The following is a 20603-nucleotide window of genomic DNA, read 5'->3' as shown; positions in this document are numbered from 1 at the left end:
TGCTATTTATTAGATAAAATTATTTAATTTCTGCACACTTCAATGTTGTCAGCTAAAAGACAGAGTTAAAAATACAAACCTCTTGAAGTTATTGTGATTTTTAAATGACATAATGTATGTAATACCTAGCATTGTGTGTGCTTGCACATAGCAAGAATCTATGAGATGTTAGCTATTGCTATAACTGTTATTACTATGATGATGTACTGAAGCTATATATACCTATATAAACTATGTATGCACTGTAGATATAGCATGATGATATAGGGAGTGAAGGGCCATTGGGCAGACAGCGAAGTCATTGGTATGGATCAGTGATTGGGCTAACCAGAGCCTTCCTTAGGCTAAGCTCCTATGATACCTCACCTCTTAGTTCTGTTTTCTTTCTTCCTTTCTTGAAGGTCTTGAACAGACTCAAGAGTAAATATGGCTCCCTGTACAGAAGAGACAACGTGATCCTGAGCGGCACTCACACGCACTCGGCTCCAGCAGGATATTTCCAGTACACCGTGTTTGTGATTGCCAGCGAAGGATTCAGCAATCGAACTTTTAATTACATGGTCACTGGCATCATGAAGGTAGGCAGCTGTTCTTTCCCACTGCTCAGTGTCTTAGGAGTGTGCTATGGAGACGGTCCCTATAGAGTCTTCGTCTGAGCACAGTCCCCCCTTCCCTCTTCATGACCCCCTGGTAACCCTGGTCCTGAGCTGTGGGCTGGTAGCCTGAGGCCCTTATTGGGAGAAGAGGACTCTGTGGCAGTAACTTCACACAGTCACCACAGAAAACAATTTGTATGTGACCCTTACAAATAATAGGGCCCCCCATGGTCTGTTCTTGCACGAAGTCACACAAAAAGACACCAACCCATCAAGGAACCAACATTACAAATAATTCCAATCTTTCCTTGTGTTTCCAAACATTTCCTTGTATTTCTCGAAGAGCCCAAAAGGAGATCTAATTGGTAAATTTCTCAAGTCCTCTACACCAGCTTTAGACGGACATGGTGCTCCTACCATACCCCCAACTTTTCTCCCACTCGTGGTTTGGGTACATGTTGGTACTCCTCTCTCTCCTGTCTTCCAGTTTATTATTTTATTGCACAGGATTCTTGATAATGTTTTCTTCTCCATTCCTTTGCCTTTCAGGCTTAGTCTCTCTCTATTTTATCTTGTAAAGTCACCCCTCCATACCCGCAAATCCAGGGACCCAGTTGGCAAAAGCAGACATTTCTTTGCAACACTGTTTTTCAAACGGTGGCTAGCAACCGATAAATGGTTTTATGAAACCAATTTCATGGGTTGCAATAAACATAAAAAATAAAACAAATAAAAAAATTTGAAAACACCATAGTGCATCATACACATTGTGAACTTTATTTTAGAATATATATGCGGATACGTATTAAGTTATGATGGGAACTGTATTGCTTACTGTGCTTCTCAAAGTTTGAAAAACTGTCTGAGAAGGTGGTGGGCTAGGGAGGGTGGGGAGGGGGGGGAAGGTGGAAATACCTACACGTTGTAGGAGTCGAGTCTCCCCTTTGGGCCATCTGAACTGGCAGACATGCTGACTCACCAGCCGGTGCTGATGGCACTGTGCTTCTCCACACAGAGCACTCTTTCTCTCTCAACCCTGAAGGCCAGTCTGTTTCCTTCCAAAGTCACCAGCCGTGTGGTTCTCCAGCTTTCATCTGTAGTGGCAACAGGTTGGAGACCAAGGAAACAATCCACAGGTCTCTTCTGTTTATATTGACGAAATCATTATCCCCAATAGGATTTCTAACTTGACAACTCTCTTTTTCAAAACCCACAGAGCATTGAGATAGCACACAAAAATATGAAACCAGGAAAGATCTTTATGAATAAAGGAAATGTGGATGGCACACAGATCAACCGAAGCCCCTATTCTTACCTTCAAAATCCACTGGCAGAGAGATTGAGGTGAGGAGGGTAATTATCACAGGGAAATCATGTGTTTCCTTTAGGAGAGAGAGACAGAATCTAAAACAGGGTTGTTTACTTGACGAATATGATGGGATCCTAAGAAAGTATCAGAGCTAAAATAATTTAAAAACATGTTGATAATCTAAGACAAGCAGAAATAAAAAGTAAACAGAAAACATACAGCAACCTGTCTTCCTGCTTTGAGGGCTGTGAGACTCAGTGTGAATAGTTGAAGGACGCCTGCCTGTGGAATCTGACATAACTGTGGTTTCATCTTAGCTTTGTCACTCCTAGCTGGGTGACCTTTAGGATATATGGTGATGATGATAGGTGATTTACTTATCTTTAGTTATTGGCTCACCGTTTCTTCGTTTGTTAAATGGAGATAAAAATGTGCATAACAAGTATTTGTTAAATTAATGAGTAGCTCTTTTTATTATGTTATTCAGAAGAAATCATCTTAGTCCAAGAGACTGTGGCAAGAGAAAGGAGATAACTGAGTAAAAATACTGAAAGAACAAGAAATAAAATGAGAATAATTGAATGGAACAATTAAGGGAGATGATTAGTTTTTTTAAGAATGAGTCAGGTTTGCAACAAAGAGGGTACTTGGCTACTATGGTAATGTAAAATAACATCTCAGTCAATTTGACCACTTGACATTTTATATTTGTCTGTAAAAGACAAAGAGTGAAAGGACCTAAAAACATTTTAAGTCACAGGTCCTAATGCTTTTGATTTTGTGTATTTCCTGCTAATGGAATCTGAGTAGAAATTTCGAAGAGAAATCCTTTTTGAAAGAAATACATGTTATATAATAGTGCATATATTACATAAACATGTATATTTCACCTCCAGCGAGCCAACCTATTGCCCCTAGCTCCGGTCACAGTTGCAAGCCATTTCTTCAGCTGAGGACTGAGGTCCTTCCTGGGTGCAGGCGTCGGACTACTGCATGTCCGGGAGCCTTGCTTCCTAAGGCATGTTGGTTTTTGTTTCTGAGCCAGCTTCTGCTGTTTGTCAGACATGGTGCCCAGGTTCTAACATGAAACTGACTACATTTCTTTGTCTTGGTAACTAGGTACTCTTCGGATACAGACAAGGAAATGCTGGTCTTGAAAATGGTAGATTTGAATGGAGACGACTTGGGCCTTATCAGGTACTCTGTTTACTTTCTTTTTTTTTTTTTCCTGTGTGAGTAACTTTCCTCAATTACAAGGTTGGGGTGGGGAAGAGACTGGAATAGTGGAAGCAGGGGCCAAGAGTAAGCTGAATGGTTAAGAATTCAGACTCAGGAATCAGACACATCTGAGTTGCAGCCGTGGGCCCTGTGGCAAGGTTCTCAACCTCTCACCTGCCACAAGGGCTAATAAAAGATGATATAAATGGCGGATCTGGGCGAAGAAGTTCAGCACAGCATCTGGCATTTGACATAAAGAATGTGAGTGCTTATGACTATATCAAGATCTTATATGGGGACACCTGTAATACTGTCAACAATAAAAAATATATTTAAATAAAAAAATAAAAGATCTTATATGTGAAACTTCTATGATGGTAGACAATTATCTCTTCGTAAATGAAAAAAACAACCTGACCAACTAGGAAAATGAATATGGATTTGAGGTTATTTACCTGTTTTCCTGAAAGGATCAAGGGAAGTCTAGTGTAGGACAATGCTAATTAGTGATGAAAGCAGAACTGAGACCACCTAAAGCAGTGGTTCTCAACCTTGGTTGCACATTAGAATCACCTGGGAATCTTTTTAAAATCCTGATTTCTGGGCCTCATCCTCCGGAAATTCTGTTTCTTTGTTATGGGGTGGGGCCACAACATTAGTAACAAAGAAACAGAATTTCCGGAGGATGAGGCCCAGAAATCAGGATTTTAAAAAGATTCCCAGGTGATTCTAATGTGCAGCCAAGGTTGAGAACCACTGACCTAAAGGAAGCAGATGATGTGAAAGTATAGCTTGGCACCGATTGATTTTAGCACCTTTTTTATAAACAAGGAAATATGGGGATTTTTTTCTTGAAAAATAAGGCACTTACATTCATAGGTGACTTTGCTCACAGCCATTGGACTGACTCAGGCTGGGTAGCAGTGCAGACACCTTGACGTGTAGACTTCCAAATGACGCGGAAATGCCCTAAGAAAGTGTATGCTTGCACTCGCGTCCGCTCTGGGCTCTCATCCCTCTTAGCTCTGTTACTTAGGCCAAGTGATGTGACTGCTCTGTGTCTCAGTTTTTTATGTGTAAAATTGAGGAGTAAAGGAAGTCCTTAAAAATGTTGATAATAAGTGTTAGTAAAGGTGGTGAGGTTCTGCCAGGTAGAATTATGAAATATTTAAGTGAAAGGTTCTATGTGAGTAAAATGAACAGTAAATTAAAAGTAAGAAGGGGTGAAGAGAAACATGAAAGACTATGACCCACAGTCATAGTTGGTAGAGAATAGCATGGTAAAGAGTTCAGGTTTTAGGTGTAGGCTTTAAGACTTGGGTTCAAATCCCCACCCTGCCACTTATTAACCCTGTGGCCTGGGGAAAGTAACTCCATTACTTACACCTCAACTATTCTATTTGAAAATGGGAATAATAATAACTCACAGGTTGTGTGACGATTAAATGAGATAATGCACGCAAAGCTCTAATTTTGTGCCTGACACAGACAAAAGTTCAATAATTTTAGCTAAGAGGTAAGAAATAGAATAATATTCTACCTCTTCTAAAAACTCCATTATTGGCATATCAGAGTGCTTAGAATTCTTAGCATTGGAGTTATTTCTTTGGGTTTAAAGTGAGGACACTAAAAACTCACTGATAAGGTAAACTTTATAATATGGGTTGACGTAATAGGACTCATCTCTTATAATAAATTTATCTACTGATTAGTTGCTACCTAGCATTTAACTCAATAGACTTTCTAAATGTCAGGTATACTTGGCATATGTGATGATGAATAAGTCATAGTCCCCATCTTCAAGGGTCTTGTAGGCTAGTTGGGTGATTGTGACCTGAAGCAGAAATAACCTTCCATTGTTTTTACAACCTTTTTTGTTATCCTTGATGTAATCGCTCCTCCAGTTGCCTCTTGTTGAATAGTCAAAGTTGCTCTTTGAACACATTGAAAATGATCCAAAAGAGAGTCAAATTTGGGTGCCAAGGAACTCAGCCAGCACATGTAGGTGCCTGATGTTAGAATCCAAAGTATGAGAAATTTGGAAGCGTAGAACCTCAGGTTTTCAGAAAACAGGGGTAATCTAGTTTAAAATTCAGCTAAGTCCTAAAAAGGTGACATGGCCTGCCCAGTGCCACAGCCGAGACTCTTCTTCATACTGTAAACAATGTTGAAGTTCATCATTTATTCCTTGCTACTTTCATTTTTGTTTCTATTTCTTTGTTCAACAAGTTTGCCCTAGGCACCTGCTGTGTGCCATGCAACACTTCCCAGTCCTTGGAATAATGCATTTCCTGGTCTTGAAATCAGAAATCAGATACCTCAGAATCACCTTGGAATCGAATACCTGTATTCTGTGCTCTTTGAGCAAATCCCCTAAACTTTGTGAGACTCAGTTTCTACACTTATCAAATGTAGATTTAGCATCTTCCCTCTACATAGAGACTATTCATGTATTCATTCAATATTGTGGAATATATGTGTCATTAGCTGAGCTTCTATTATAGATACACTGATGAGCAAAAACTGATATAGTTGCTACCTTTACAGGACTTACAGTCCACTGGTAGAGACAAAAGGTATTCAAATAGTCATACAAATACATATATAATGATAATTGGGTTAAGTGCTAAGAAAGGAAGGCTTATAGAGCTACCTTAAAGAGATTTGACATGGTCAGGGAGACTGGGAAAGGTGGCCCTGAGGAAGTGACGATAGAGCTGAAAACTGAAGGAAGGGGAGGAATTAACCAGCAAAGTGGGGAGTGGAAAAGGACTTTTAACACAGATGGACAAGCATGTGCAAAAGTCCTTTTTGAGGCCCATTTGAGGAACTGATAAAAGGTCTGCGTGGCTAAAGTGCAAAGGATATTGTGAGATAAAGCTAGAGGTAGAGATTAGATACCAGGATAAAGATTTTGGTCTTTATAATCGAGGGGAATGGAAAATCATTAAAGTGTTTTAAGCTGGGGTTGGGAGTTGAGAGGTCTTGAAGGGTTAGGAAGAGTGATGATGGCTTGAAGAAAGAAATAGGATTATGTGCATGAAACTGTTCTATACTGTTAAGTCCTCTACAAATACTAGACCGCTATTTGCTCCAATTGATCTAAAGGAAATATTTTTGCCTGATACTGCCTTATGCAAAAACAGTCAATGATTGTTCTCCAGCTGTGGAGAACATGTTTGGAATGTTTTGAATTCTGAGTTAAAAGGTGAGCTGTGTGGCATCTATAAAATTCACTTTGAGAGCTTTTGGCATGACATGGCTTCTCTTTGTCGGAACTGTAAGGAAGGTCTGAGTAGGTGTTTGAGTAATTGCTCCATTGCCTTCTGCTTTATACACTGAAACTCCTCTCATTCTTACAGAAAGGGTCATTTAAAGGGGCCCTTTAAAGGCACATTTTAAAAAACAACAGGTTTCTACACTGTTGTGAAATTTGCTGCTGTCTTCCTGCTCCACCTTTTTTATCAGTCCGTCTGTCTTGTTCTCTCCAGGAGAGCATACATAGGCCCTGGCTGTGAGAGTTCATTCGATGTCTGAGCTATCAACCTACAAAGTAAGGTGCTTAGTAAGGGCTCATTGATAACAAGAGCTGACTGATAACAGGTAAATCATGCTTGTTAATTAGTCCCAAGTTAAGAAAACAGAGCCATAAAAACCAGTTGTCATAACTAGTAAAAGACGCTGGACTTACTTGATTGTTGGATTTCTGGAAAATTCTTAATCCAAAGAGATTTAGAAAGTTGTTATTTTTTTCCAAGTTTTTCCACCGGTATAAAAATAATATGTACTCAGCAGTGAAAACTTGAAAAATATAGGAAAGTGAAAGAAAAATTAACTCAGTTATCCTTCATCAAGTCAACCATAGTTAATATTCAGGTACATTTTCTTCTGCCCTGTCCCTACATGGAACATATTATAAGGAGTCAGCATGACTGAAAGGTCAATGTGTACATGTGGATGCTTACTTGGTATCTCTCATTCTGGGCACTAGAAGCTTTAAAACACTGTGAAAAATATTAATGATATTATCTCCATGTACTGAGACTATCAAGTGGGTGTTTATTTTTTTGTTTTTGTTTTTTTTGTAGTGACTCTATGTATATAAGTGAGTTTTTTGTTCTCAAAGTCTATGTACTCTTAAGTTAATATAGCTAACTCATTTCTCTCTGCAGGTTAGAATTTTCCATGTTTATTTTGCGGTTATTTTCTTCTTACATTTTAGAGGTGTCTTATAAATATCATATACTTTTTTTTTTACTCTCTCTTTGTCTTTTAATGAGGGAGTTTGATCTCAGGAATTATGATTATTATATATCTGGATTGCTTTCTGTATCTTTCACTTTGTGCCATTTGCCTCACTTTTTCAATGCTTTCCCCCCTAACCTCCTACCTTTTTAGGATTGATAGGGCTTTTCAAAAAAAAAGTTTTAAATGGCAGATTGTGGTTTCCAAAGATGGTCACAATGACTGTCATCTCATATCCTATATAATAAAAGGGTAATATGCAAATCAACCGGACAGCAGAATAATTGGTCGCTATGACATGAACTGACCACCAGGGGGCAGATGCTCAATGTAGGAGATGCCACCTGGTGGTCAGTGCACTCCCACAAGCCGGCTGATGGCTGGCAAGTGCAGTGGTGCTAAGCCAGTTGGACACCTCCTGAAGGCTCCCAGACTACTAAAGGGTGCAGGCCAGGCTGAGGGGACCCTGGGAAATAGAGAAGCAGGTGGGTATTTTAAAATTGTTTATTTTTTTTTTTTACTTTACTTTTCAATTACAGTTTATATTTAGTACTATTCTGTAATAGTTTCAGATGTATAGCATAGTGGTTAAAAAATCATGTGCTTTTCAGAGTGGTCAAGTACCCACCTGTTATTAGAATATTATTGACTATACTTCCTGTGCTGGAATGTACATCTCTGTGACTATTCTGTAACTACCAATCTGTACTTCTCAATCCCTTCACCATTTTCACCCAGCCCCTCAATTCTCCCTCCCCATCTGGTGGCTAGGACTTGGCACACGGGTATTTTGTAAGCCCTCAAGTCTCTGCCACAAGAGGGCAGCGTTTTCTCATTTAATTATTTCATGCCTATATCATTTAAGTTGAATATACATGTTTTGAATACACACACATACTCACACCAGTATGTTAATCTTAGGAAATATATATACACACATGTATTCAGAGCTTCATAGCTCTTTTCCCTTTATATCGGTAATCATCAGCAGCAGCAGCTGCAGAAGTATCAATATCATCATCATCATCATCATCATCATCATCATCATCATTGTGATGACTTATTCCATTCTTATAGATATACTAGAGGCCCAGTGCATGAAATTCATGCATGGGGGGGGGGGTCCCCTCAGCCAAGCCTGTACCCTCGCCAATCCAGGAACCCTTGAGGGATGTCCGACTGCCGGTTTAGGCCCGATCTCTAGGATCGGGCCTAAACCGGCAGTCGGACATCCCTCTCACAATCCTGTACTGCTGGCTCCTAATTGCTTACCTGCCTGCCTACCTGGTCACCCCTAATTGCCCCCCCTGCCTTCCTGGTCACTCCCAACTTCCCCCCCTGCCAGCCTGGTCGCCTCATGCAGCCTGCTTGTTCAGTCGTTTGGTCATCCCTCACTAACCTCCCTGCTGGCCTGGTCATAGGCAGCCATCTTGTGAGGGCATGGGGTCAATTTGCATATTACTTCTTTATTATATAGGATTTGATCAGTCTTTAGATATATTTGTTCCTTTAATTGTCAAATGCTGTGGGGTAGATACTATCATCTTTATGATACAGATAGAAATACTGAGGTTCTGTATTAAGGAACTTCTAATTAAGTAATAGATTAAGTAACCTGTGTCTGACTGTGGAGCTATACTCTTAGCCACTAAAACATATGGCCTCTGTATTAGTTTCTTAGGGCTGCCAAAGGAAATTACTATATACTGGCTGGCTGGCTCAAAACAATAGAAGTTAACATTCTCACAGGTCAGGAGGCCAGAAGTTCAAAATCAAGATGTTGGCAGGGTTGGTTCTTTTCTGGAGGCTCTGAGGGAAAGCCTGTCCCATGCCTCTCTCCTAGTTCCAGCAATTCTTGGCTTATAGCCAAACCACTCCAATCTCTGCCTCCATCTTCCCATCAGCTACTTCTCCAACTCTTTATGTCTCGCTTTGCTACCAGGTCACCAGACATTGGATTTAGACCCAACCTAAGCCAGTAGTATCACTTGCTCTTTACCTTGATTACATTTGTAAAAACTCTATTTCCAAATAAAGTCACATATTGAGATTCCAGTAGACATTTTTTTTTTTTGGGGGGGGGGGTGTACTATTCAACTGAGTACAGCTTCCTCTATTGTATTTACCCAATAAGCTCCCTTGTAATTACATGGAACTCCCATGTTCATAAACACTTCCTTTAAATGGATGGATGTACAATACTCTCTTTCCCCATTGGTGGACATTTAGGTAGTAGAGGGTGACAGCTAGCACATAGGACCGTGATGCAAATCACACACAGGTGTTCCCTTCCCTGGGCTGACCGAGGTACCTAGGTTGGTGAGCAGAGCAGCGGCCGGATTTCAGCTTCCACTTAACTGCTCTGTCAGTCACCTTTCTGCATGTGGGACATGATGGCCCAGGCCTGGGGGAATGGAACCTAGGATGGTTTGTTACTATTTTAGAATATTTAAGAAGCTAAATTTTTGCATTTGGCTTTTTTTCTGTTTCAAATTAGGAGGCACACAATGTCCACATTGAAAGAGGCCCTAGAAATCTTTTGCTTCAAATGCCTCCATAACATCATATAAGAAAATAATGATAATATCCTATAATAATTTGGTGTTTATTGTTTCACATAGCATAGTTGAAATCTATTATTTTTCAGTCTTGGGAAAAGAGACACAGAAATTTTAACTAACTTTGCTACTAAATAGGGTAAAATATCAACTCTCTTGTCTTTCCTCAGTACCTTGCTTAGGTCAGGCTGACTCAAGTCGAGCCCTGCTTCCTCTTGTACATCCCAGCTGTGACATAATCATTATTTTAAAATGTTTATGAACAGGGACATAGTCCTCCTTTTATGTCTGTAGTCTGATTTCTTTTGAAACTACCTACACCTTTCTTCTTCTCTTTTGAACTTTGCTTTGATGAATATATTTCTGACCAGATAAAAGAAGTTGTGAGTACAGCCTTCTTAACTTAAAATGACCACCTTTGTTCATATCTTTATACATATTCATAATTTATACTATTACCAGAGTACTTTGGTTGCTGTGACAAGCCTGATATTTTAATAGCACATATTTCAAAGGACAGTGAAGAAAATATATAGCATCTTCTTTTTCTTATATTTAAATAACTTTTTTGAATGCTTTTTAAATTTTTTTTATAGAGAAAAGGTTCAGTTAATTTTATAAGGGCTAACATAAATGAAAATAACTCAATGAAATAAATAAGAATTCAAGTTTGTAGTCTAATTAGTAGACCAAAATTCTTAGCATTTACCTTCTCCACAGATATTTTTGTGATTTCTTGATGGTATAGAACTCAGCTCATTCCTCTCTGTGTTCCTTGGGGTTTAATGCAATGCCAGACACACTCGTGGCTACTAATAAGTTCATGTTGATTGAATGAATGGCACAACCACCTCCTCTCTTTTCCTTATGTGTTCTGCTCTGGCCACTGTGACTATCTGGACACATTGCACCTCGTCCCACCTGCATGCCTTTGCAATGAATGATTTTTTCCAGTGACCTCCCCACTCCCCCTTCCAGGTTCCTACTCATTTTTTAAGATCCAGCTCAAATGTCAGATCCTCCATGAAGCATTTATTAAGGTCACGATGATGCCTCATTCATCTCTATGACTCCAGCATCTGGCACAGAGTCACAGTTATGAAATGTGCATTGAAATGAGAAAGTGAATGAACAGAGGGACAGAGCCAGTATCCCATAGCAGATAAGAACGTGGGCTTTATGGTCTGACAAACCTGGATGCATATCCTGCTTCTTGACTTGCACCTGCGTGACCTTGGCCAGGTTATGTCATCCCTCTGAGACTTCATTGGTTGTCAAATGAGGATAATGACAGCATCTGATTCCACGGGTTCTTGTAAGGATAAACTGAGATCCTGTTGGGAAAATCTTTCACCTCATGCGTGCTAAATGATAGCGTTGATAGACTTGTTCTACAGTTTTCCCTCGATTGCACTGGAGAGGCTGTGGTCTGGCCGGCCTCAGTGTGATTGCGTTAGATGGAAATATTTTGGCTGGGGAGTCATGGGTTTGTCATGGCTACCACCCCATTTTCAAATGGAATAAAACAGAAAAGCAGACTCCAGCTAACTGGAAAACACTACTAGAGTAGAATTTTCTTGGCACTTAAGTTTTAGGAGAAAGAGACAAACCACAAAATAGAAACGAATGTAAGGGTTTTTTAAAATATAGAAACCTTGCAAGTAAGTTCTAGGGGATGACCTTTGAACTGTGTTCAGCCTAAACCTCTGTCGTTTTGCACAGTGGCAAATATATACCATAGGCATTGAATTAATCCTACTGGTTGGTGATTAGGCCTTAAATTGTTTTTTAAAAAAATTGAAATGGGTGTCAAGATAAAAAAGAAACTATTATAAAAAGTTTCAAATATATACCAATTTAGAGTGATTAGTCTAATAAATTTCCACATAACTATTAATCAGCTCAATAGTTAGCAATATTCAATCAGCTCAATAATTAGCAATATTCTGCCATTCTATTTCATTCTTCTCCTTTTTATTTGTGTGTTTTACTAGAGTATTTAAAAGCAAATGCTAGACATATTTTTTCACTCATCAATATTTAAGTATCAGATAAACGCTTTAAAAGTATAATTATAATCTGTTATCACTGCCAACACAATTAAAATTAATTTCTTAATAGGATCTAAAACCCAGCCCATGTTTCGTTTTCCTGATTGCATCAATACGTCTTTTTAAAAATATTCATTGGGTGACATTGGTCAACATAAACATATAGGTTTTGGATATGGGTTTCTATGTTACAAGATCTGTTTATTGTACCGTGTGCCCACCACCAAAGCCAGATCTTCTCCTGTCACCTTCTATTAGGTCCTAATAAGTTTTATAGTTATTTTGTTTGACTCAGTATGCCAGCACAGTTCACAAATGCTATTTGTTGGCTACGTGTCCTAAGTCTGTCAATTTGTAACCATTCCCCTCCTTTGTTTCCATGCATTTATTTCTGTAAGAATTTTTAAGTAGATAAATATTTCACAAAAACAAGGTTTGTGGTTTCTCTTGAAAGTTCTGGCAGCCCTGGCTCACACTCCCAGATGGCGCATTTGGCTGCAGCACAGAGACTGTAGCCCTTCCCGCGTGCGAGTGCCTGCAGACCCCACAGTCCTCACTAGTCCCTGTTGCACCAACCAGCTCACCTCATTGACGTTGCCTACCCAGCCCCCACGGGCGTTATGCTGGCCACCTCTGACCTCCATATACATCTATTGGGCAACGAGGACTGAATCCTAAGTGATGACCTTCAAGCCCAAAAACATCCTCAGTCATGATGTCAATGTTCAGTTTTGTGCCCTGTATCATGTAGGTAGGAATGGAAGCTTTCATTCCTATGAAATGTTTCAAAAGTTTCCAGTGAAGGATTACATCAACAAAGTATTTTTTAAAAATCCTAAATTAGCTTAAAACTTTATGAATTGGCGTGTCTCTTTTCTTGATCATTCCAGTTCATCTGCTTTACAGCCTTTCATTCTGAAAGTCTCTTTTTCACCGTGCGGAGGTTTGATCTACAAAGGCCACTGGACAAGGCGTCGCAAGACCCAAACTTGAGCCTTGGTCCTATGGCAAGTGGGCCACCGTTTTGCTTCTCTGAGACACCTTGCAGAGGGGAGGTATTAACAGCCTGTCTCTCAGGGTTGTTGTGAAGGTCAAATAAAGTAGCAGATGTGATGTTCGTTTGTAGACTGTATAGCTCTACCCGGAAGCTGTTACCGTGCAGGAGGCTATACTGAATCATGCGCACCGTCCTCTTTCATGCCTCCATGTCGTACTCTGCTGTTCCCTCTCCTTGGAATGCCCTCAAGAATGAATTGCTCATCATCTATGGTCCCCAAACACTTTATAACCTTTGTCACACTGTAGTAAGGGCGTTTTCCACATCTTTGTCTTCTGGAAGATTCTGAAAGCAAACTGCAGTTTATTCAGGGCTTGGCACACAGCAGACTCTCAGTAAGTGTCTGTTGAATTCGTTTGGACTGATTTGAGTAAATATGATATGTGTGCCTTCTTGAAGGACAAAGTCTATGTCATACAGTTCTTTAGGTATGTCATCTGATAACTGACCAACCTTGGCTCTTGTTAAAAGCTGCTGCTGCTGCTGATGATGATGAAGAAGAAATATTCATAAAAATAGTTTTGTATTTTACATGTAAGTCAATGATCAGACTTCTTAAGTATATTATTAGTAATGTAAGCTCATTAACAACAAAAGCACCTAAATGTGAATGCCTATGATTAAGTATTTTTTTTTTCTGTTGGGGAGAACTTAACAGAAATCCCAGTCATCCTTTTTGGCCCCAGTTATCTGATTTTCTTCATTAATTTAGGCTTCTTGCTCTGTTACAGCTGGTTTGCCATCCACCCTGTCAGCATGAACAACAGCAATCACCTTGTCAATAGCGACAATATGGGCTATGCATCTTACCTGTTTGAGCAAGAGAAGAACAAAGGACATTTACCTGGACAGGTAAGAATTTGTGTTATTGAAAACTTCACCTAATTCATTGAGTATCATCACTCATGCAATATTCAAAATAGCTGAGTCAAGTTTTCAGAGTAAAGAGTTAGTATGGGTATCACATACTGGTATACTTGGATTTAAAAAAATTTCCATCTTAGTAGGAAATGAAAAATTCAAAAGGACCAATAAACTGTGTCAAGTACTACCTATATTGATGGCTTCATAAAGTTATAATTAGTTGGATAAAGGAGGGCAAGTTCAAGGTTTTTGTAGTATATAATCATTTTTAACAACTTGGAAACATGGCAAATTGTATTGACGTTTACTTTTGTTTTCAGAGTTGTAAAAGTATTAAGCATCTCTTTAATGGTATAATAATCTAAATGAGGACAGATGCCGAGTCCTTTTCACTGGTTCAGGCATCCCTCTTCATAGTGAGTTTCCTTTCCAGGACATTGTTCTACTTTCCTGTCATAAGGCCTAAGTCAGAGACAGCCCTGATCCATCAGACTTGTTTGTAATTTTGAAACTCAGTGAGTGACCAGATCAGAGACGGGGGCCAGGAACCCAGTCCATGTACTCCAGATGCTGCTCAGATCTGTATACAATAAAGACTACAGCTAGCTAGGTGGGAAGAGGGACCCTGTCTGCTTGCCACCAGCACCTAAGCCCTAGAATGCATGATATATGATGGGATGAGAGTCCCGGGCCCTTGACTAGAATAATGCTCTGTTATGAAGATACTGATCCATGAACATTTGATCTGATCTTTTAGCTCCTTTGTTGACAAAACTGTATTTTTTCATCTTAGCCTGTATTTTAGGGAAAAGAAAGGAGGTTCTCATTTGTAATCATTGGCTAGGTGCTAGGCACTTTGAAATAAATTATCTTTTTAGCATCATGACCTCTGATACTTGCTTGCTTCTTTTTCTAAGAAAATTTACGACATTTAAGATGGAATGGTATAATCAAACAAAATAGAAACAGACTCATAGATACAGAGAACAGACTGACAGCGATCAGAGGGGAAGGGAGCTAGGAGGCTGGTTGAAAAAGGGAAGCCAATAAACAAAATTCACCAGCCCCCAAAACTCATAAACACAGATAATGGTACGGTGATTACCAGAGGGAAAGGGGGGAGGCAGGTAGAAGAGGGTAAAGGGGACACAAATGGTGACAGAACCATTCTGTGTGGTGAACACACAATACAATATACAGATGATGTATTACAGAATTATACACTTGAAACCCATATAATTTTATTAACCAATATCACCTCAATAAATGCAATAAAAATGTCACTTGGAATAGTTCCAACCAAAAAAAAAAAAGAAGAAGAAGAAGAAAAAAGTACAGAATGGCAGGACAGTGGCTTGAGGTTACCATTCTGAAGGTTATGCGTTGTTACTTCAGGTTGAAGAGACAGAGAAACGATGCGTGGAAGCACAAGCCTGGATGGTGGACGCTGTGTTTAGGTTCAATTTCACAACAGGAAAGTCAGGATTGGCCCCTCTCTTTTTGAGCCAACACAATATGTGTTTTTAAAGGGCAAATGCATCTTGGATCTCTAGGTTCAACCCCAGAGGCAAAATTGACATGTCAGCCTTTTGTAACTTGTAGTGCGCTGTTTTCCTTGTCAGCGTGCTTCTGCTTGAGGCACAAATTTGAAAGTGTCCTGCTTCAAGCCGCTCTATTGATAATTGGAAAGTCATGAGTAACAACAGGAACACTGACTGTACTGGGAGCCTTTTCCGGAGTAAAGCATTTCCTTAGATTATTGTATATACACCCTCCTTTTTATTGTGTGCAAATGGTTTTGGATAGTTCACCGAAGCAGAAGCAGATGGAATGTTTGCGTTTTGAATGGGAGGCGTGGGGAAGAAAGAATAAAAGGCAACTGCTGTTTCTCTTGGCAGGGGCCGTTTGTAGCAGCCTTTGCTTCATCAAACCTAGGAGATGTGTCCCCCAATATTCTCGGCCCACGTTGCGCCAACACGGGAGAGTCCTGTGATAACGCCAACAGCACTTGTCCCATTGGCGGGGTAGGTACCTATGCCAGGAAATCTTCGCTTTTGCATGTCATGTATCTTTTATGTTTGAAGATTCATCGTTCATTGACAGGTAGGTTTTCCTCAAGTATACATCGGCCTATTTACCTCTATCAACTGTTCTGCTCAAAAGCACTCACGTAGTGCCAATGAGATAAAATTATAATTTTCTATGTGACTGTGAAGTTTTTTGAATGGTGAGGCAATTTAGGAAATGTCAGAGATTAAATATCCTTCCCCAAGCGTGGGCCGCCTGAAACATGATGCCTGGGCATTTCTGCGGAAACAGTACCCCAAACTGACTGCCTGAGGCATTGCTCACTGATTAGTAAAGCTATGGATTAAAAAAAACAACCACACCCACAAAAACAATGTAAGATAATTTTTTTTCTTTTAAAATTGCAAAAATCTTGCTGTCAGAACTCCAACAATAAGAAAGCATAGAGAACAGTCAAAAGTGAAAGACCCTATCACCTCTGTTCTGCCCCACCCCTTCCAGCAGTTACCTGTGGAATGACTTCCTATGTATTTGTCTGCGTAACCACAAACAACATTTGTAACTTACATACTGATTTTTTTTATTGGTCCAGGATTTCAGTTTTCCACTCAACTTTGTCTTAAAAATATTTTTATGACTATATGTGGATCAGTGTGGTAAGTTTCAAAGACAAATGAGGCTGCACCATCATTTATTTAACCCCCCAGCCCCCAAGCTCATTTAGATTATTCCGCTTGGACATGAGCAGCAGATGCTAATTTCTGGGTCTTATTCTTTGTGTTTAAAGAACATTTCACCTGGAATATTGCTTTTATTTAACACTATTTCTGGGCTATTTACTTTATTCCAATCAACCCCACCCAATGAGCAATACAGTTTCAACAATTACACTTTTCTGTTATATATTGCTATTTTTATGTAGAAAGTATTCTGTGCTACCCTTTATTTGCAACATTTCTACACATTATTAATTCACAGTAGATTTGATAACTACTTACTAAATTACAAAATTCATAGATGATATGGTTAAAACATTATTATACTTATTTGCAGCAGAACATTATGCATCAACTTAATGTCTTCTGTTGAAATACTTAAAGTGGGAAAAACTCATAATACATGATATTGACTAAAAAAAGTCAGGACTTAATAATGAATATTCATTGTGATTGCAGTTTTGAAAATCAGTGTACCATTGTAAAAAGACAAAGTGAAACATTGACTAAATTGTTGACTATGATGTTCTCTTTTTGATACTATTATATATAGGTTTCATTTGTTATTTTGTACTTATTTTTTATTTATACATTTTGTTATTTTTTACGATGAGCATAGTTTACTTTATAATCTGAAAAAATTACAACAAAGTCATGCCCCCTCCCCCAATAGAATTCTGTTTTTCTCTGCTCCCCTCCATGCGTTGGGTCGAGTCAGCTTCCCTCAGGTTTGCAGGACTACAGGTGGCAGTAAGGAAGGGGTATGCTCCCCTCCTCCCACCCCCATATAAAGTAGGAGAGAGAGAACTTCTCCAACATAGAATAAAAGTTCTCTCTTATCTGATTGGGTCAATTTCTGTCACATGTCCATCCCTGGAACAAAATAGTTGCTGGGGGAATGGTATGTGCTGAGTGGCTTAGGTTGGGTTCCTGGCCAATCTTAGCAAGGCCTAGAGCCTTAGACTTACCAGGAACAAGGAATGGGAACATTGACCACAAAGGGGGGAGATGGCTTTCTGAACAAAGTCAGGATTCACATAAGAAAGAGGAAGAGGGAAGGAAACAAGGCAGATGCTGCCATGTCTTCTGCTTTAATGTGGGTTCTTTAAAAACACAACAGCTTAAGTTTAGGAAAAGGTTTTAATATTTTTTAGGAAAAAATATATGCTTGTTACACATTTAAATAATATGGAAAAGTTCAGAAAATAAAACTATGAAAAGGAGCACCCCTCATCCCATAAATTAACCTGTTAAAATTTTAATGAACTTCCAGATATTTTGTGCATCCATGCATATATATGCATGTAAAATTTTACATAAGTGGGATCACACGGCAATGCTAGTCTATAACCTGCTTCCTTATTTCCAATAAATGTGCTTTAAAACATCATTTAACATCCTTCTGTGCCTGGCAAGTGTGGCTCAGTGGTTGAGCATTGTCCCATGCACCAGGAGGTCACGGTTTGATTCCTGGTCAGGGCACATGCCTGGGTTGTGGGCCCAATCCCCAGGAGCGGGTGTGCCGGAGGCAGTCAATCAATGATTCTCTCTCATCATTGAAATTTCTATCTCTCTCTCCCTCTCCCTTCCTCTCTCTGAAATGAATGTAAACATATTTTAAAAAAATAAATAAAACCCCTCATCATTTTCAGTATTGAGTACCATAGTTAACCAGTCCCCTGCTGATGAGTATTTTCTTTCCCTGACTTCTTCCTTCCTTCACACCCTCTCTCCCACCTTTTCTTCCCTTCTTGATATAAGCATGCTGTGGTCACTCTGCTTGTCATACATATTTTGTCAAACAAGTAAGAGTTTCGCCATAAGCCAAATTCTTGAAAGTGAGTTTGTTATCAAAGAGAAAGGACCTCTAACGAATGCTACACATAGCCCAAACACTCTCTCAATCACATTTCCACGCACAGTGCACGAGGGACGGTCTCTCACCAGCACCAGGACTGTCAGCCTTTCCGTTTTCACCAACACAATATGCAAGGAGTTCTCTTTGCAGCTTAAATTTATATTTAATTATTCATGAGATTGAACATATTTCATATTGAATGGCTATTTACATTTCTTTTTGTGAATTGCCTATTTCATCTGCATTCCATCATGCATTCATTATGGTGATTATTTTTTTCAGGCTTTATTGAGATATAATTGACATATGACCTTGTGTAATTTAAGGTATATAAGGTGGTGATTTTGATATACATATAAGATGCTTTTTACTGCCCTGGCCAGTTTTGCTCAGTAGATAGAGCGTTGGCCTGCAGACTCAAGGGCCCCAGGTTCGATTCCGGTCAAGGGCATGTACCTTGGTTGCGGGCACATCCCCAGTGGGGAGTATGCAGGAGGCAGCTGATCGATGTTTCTCTCTCATCGATGTTTCTAACTCTCTATCCCTCTCCCTTCCTCTCTGTAAAAAAAAAATCAATAAAATATATTTAAAAAAGATGCTTTTTACTGCAAATAAGAGATAATTTAACTCAATATGGATGAACCAAAAGGCATTAATAAAGATATTTTTCTTATTGACTTTTCTAAGTTCCTAATATTTTAAAGTCTTAGTTTGTCATAAACAATACAACCCCCCCTTGATTTGTCAGTTGTCTTTCAGCTTTACTTATGTTTTCATTTTCCACATATGAATATTTAAAACGTTTAATTTGTCAGATGTATTTAGCCTGTTCTATATAATTTTAGAAGGGTCTTCTATACCCTTAAGACTTTAAAATATATGCACTCTTGTTTTCAATACTTTTTATTTCATTTGTAATATTGAAACATCTGAGTAATCTCAAATTATTCTGATTTTAGAAATAAGGTATAGAGTCATATTTATTTACTGATTTTTCCCCCTGACAGTCAGCTAGCTTTTCCAATATAATTTTAACTGAGTTTCAGTTTAAGGTGACCATGACCAAGAGCCACAGGCAAGAACAAGCAAGTAGAGAGTGTGCAGCCAATGGAGAGATGTGGAGTTAGGTCTTAGCTATCTGAATAATCTTTGGCAAATCCTCTAACACACGGAACCTCATTTTCCTTATTTTTAAGTTAAGTGCTGGAATAGATGATTTCTAAAGGTGTTCGCTGCTCCAATTCAATTAATGCTTTTGTTTTTCGTAACCTATAAGTTGAGAGAATACCTGAAAAGAAAAGCTATAATGTGTCTTAAATTATAGTTGCTTAGATTCACTTGTAATTGTCCATTTCTTAAAATAATTGCTTTTTAAAAAATACATCTTTATTGATTTCAGAGAGGAAGGGAGAGGGAGAGAGAGATAGAAACATCAGTGATGACAGAAAATCATTGATTAGCTGCCTCCTACACATCCCCTCCTGGGGATCAAGCCCGCTACCCCGGCATATACCCTGACTTGGAATTGAACCGTGACCTCCTGGCTCATAGGTTGATGCTCAACCACTGAGCCATACCAGCCAGGCATAAAATACTTGCTTTATTCACCAAGAACACATCTGTCTCATTTTGTTCAAGGCTACCATGTGCATGGCTAGGGGACCTGGACAGGATATGCTCGACAGCACACAAATTATAGGACGGACCCTATACCAGAGAGCTGCGGTAAGCCGTGCACCCACTCTTTGATCTTCATTTAAAACTAGAGGCCTGACGCATGAAATCTGTGCAAGGGGCTCAGCCCTTGCAGCCCCGGCTTCGTCCGGAAGGTCGTCCAGACAGGTTGTCTGAAAGGTCATCGGGACTGTCGTTCTGCTGTTTGGTCTATTAGCATATTAGCTTTTTATTATATCGGATTATATAGGATTGTTCTTGAAGATCTGCTGACGTTGTTCTTTAGGAAGTCCCTAACTGTGAGGAAGACAAGAGCTCAAGCAGCACCGAGGGGTCTGGAAAGCTGGTTGCTGCTGCAGGGCAGTTGGGAAGGTTTCTTGCACAAGCCACACAGGAATCTCTCTCTGACTGCCTGGTCCAACCACTTAC

The 20603-nt window shown here is 39.4% G+C and overlaps 1 protein-coding gene across 1 annotated transcript in view; it reads left to right on the top strand.

Moving 5' to 3' along the window:
- The window catches only part of ASAH2 (N-acylsphingosine amidohydrolase 2), a 79873-nt gene that overhangs the window by 35354 nt on the left and 23916 nt on the right, over positions 1–20603 (top strand). The window contains exons 6-11 of the mRNA XM_059662724.1: positions 402–578; positions 1813–1940; positions 3025–3102; positions 13766–13886; positions 15797–15922; positions 20139–20225. Coding sequence (XP_059518707.1) covers positions 402–578; positions 1813–1940; positions 3025–3102; positions 13766–13886; positions 15797–15922; positions 20139–20225 — 717 coding nt within the window. The remainder of the gene's footprint in view (positions 1–401; positions 579–1812; positions 1941–3024; positions 3103–13765; positions 13887–15796; positions 15923–20138; positions 20226–20603) is intronic.

The sequence above is a fragment of the Myotis daubentonii genome, chromosome 13 (assembly GCF_963259705.1).
Source record: "Myotis daubentonii chromosome 13, mMyoDau2.1, whole genome shotgun sequence".
NCBI lineage: Eukaryota > Metazoa > Chordata > Mammalia > Chiroptera > Vespertilionidae > Myotis > Myotis daubentonii.
The sequence above is the reverse complement of the archived record's forward strand: the minus strand, read 5'-3'. Positions and strand labels throughout refer to the sequence as shown.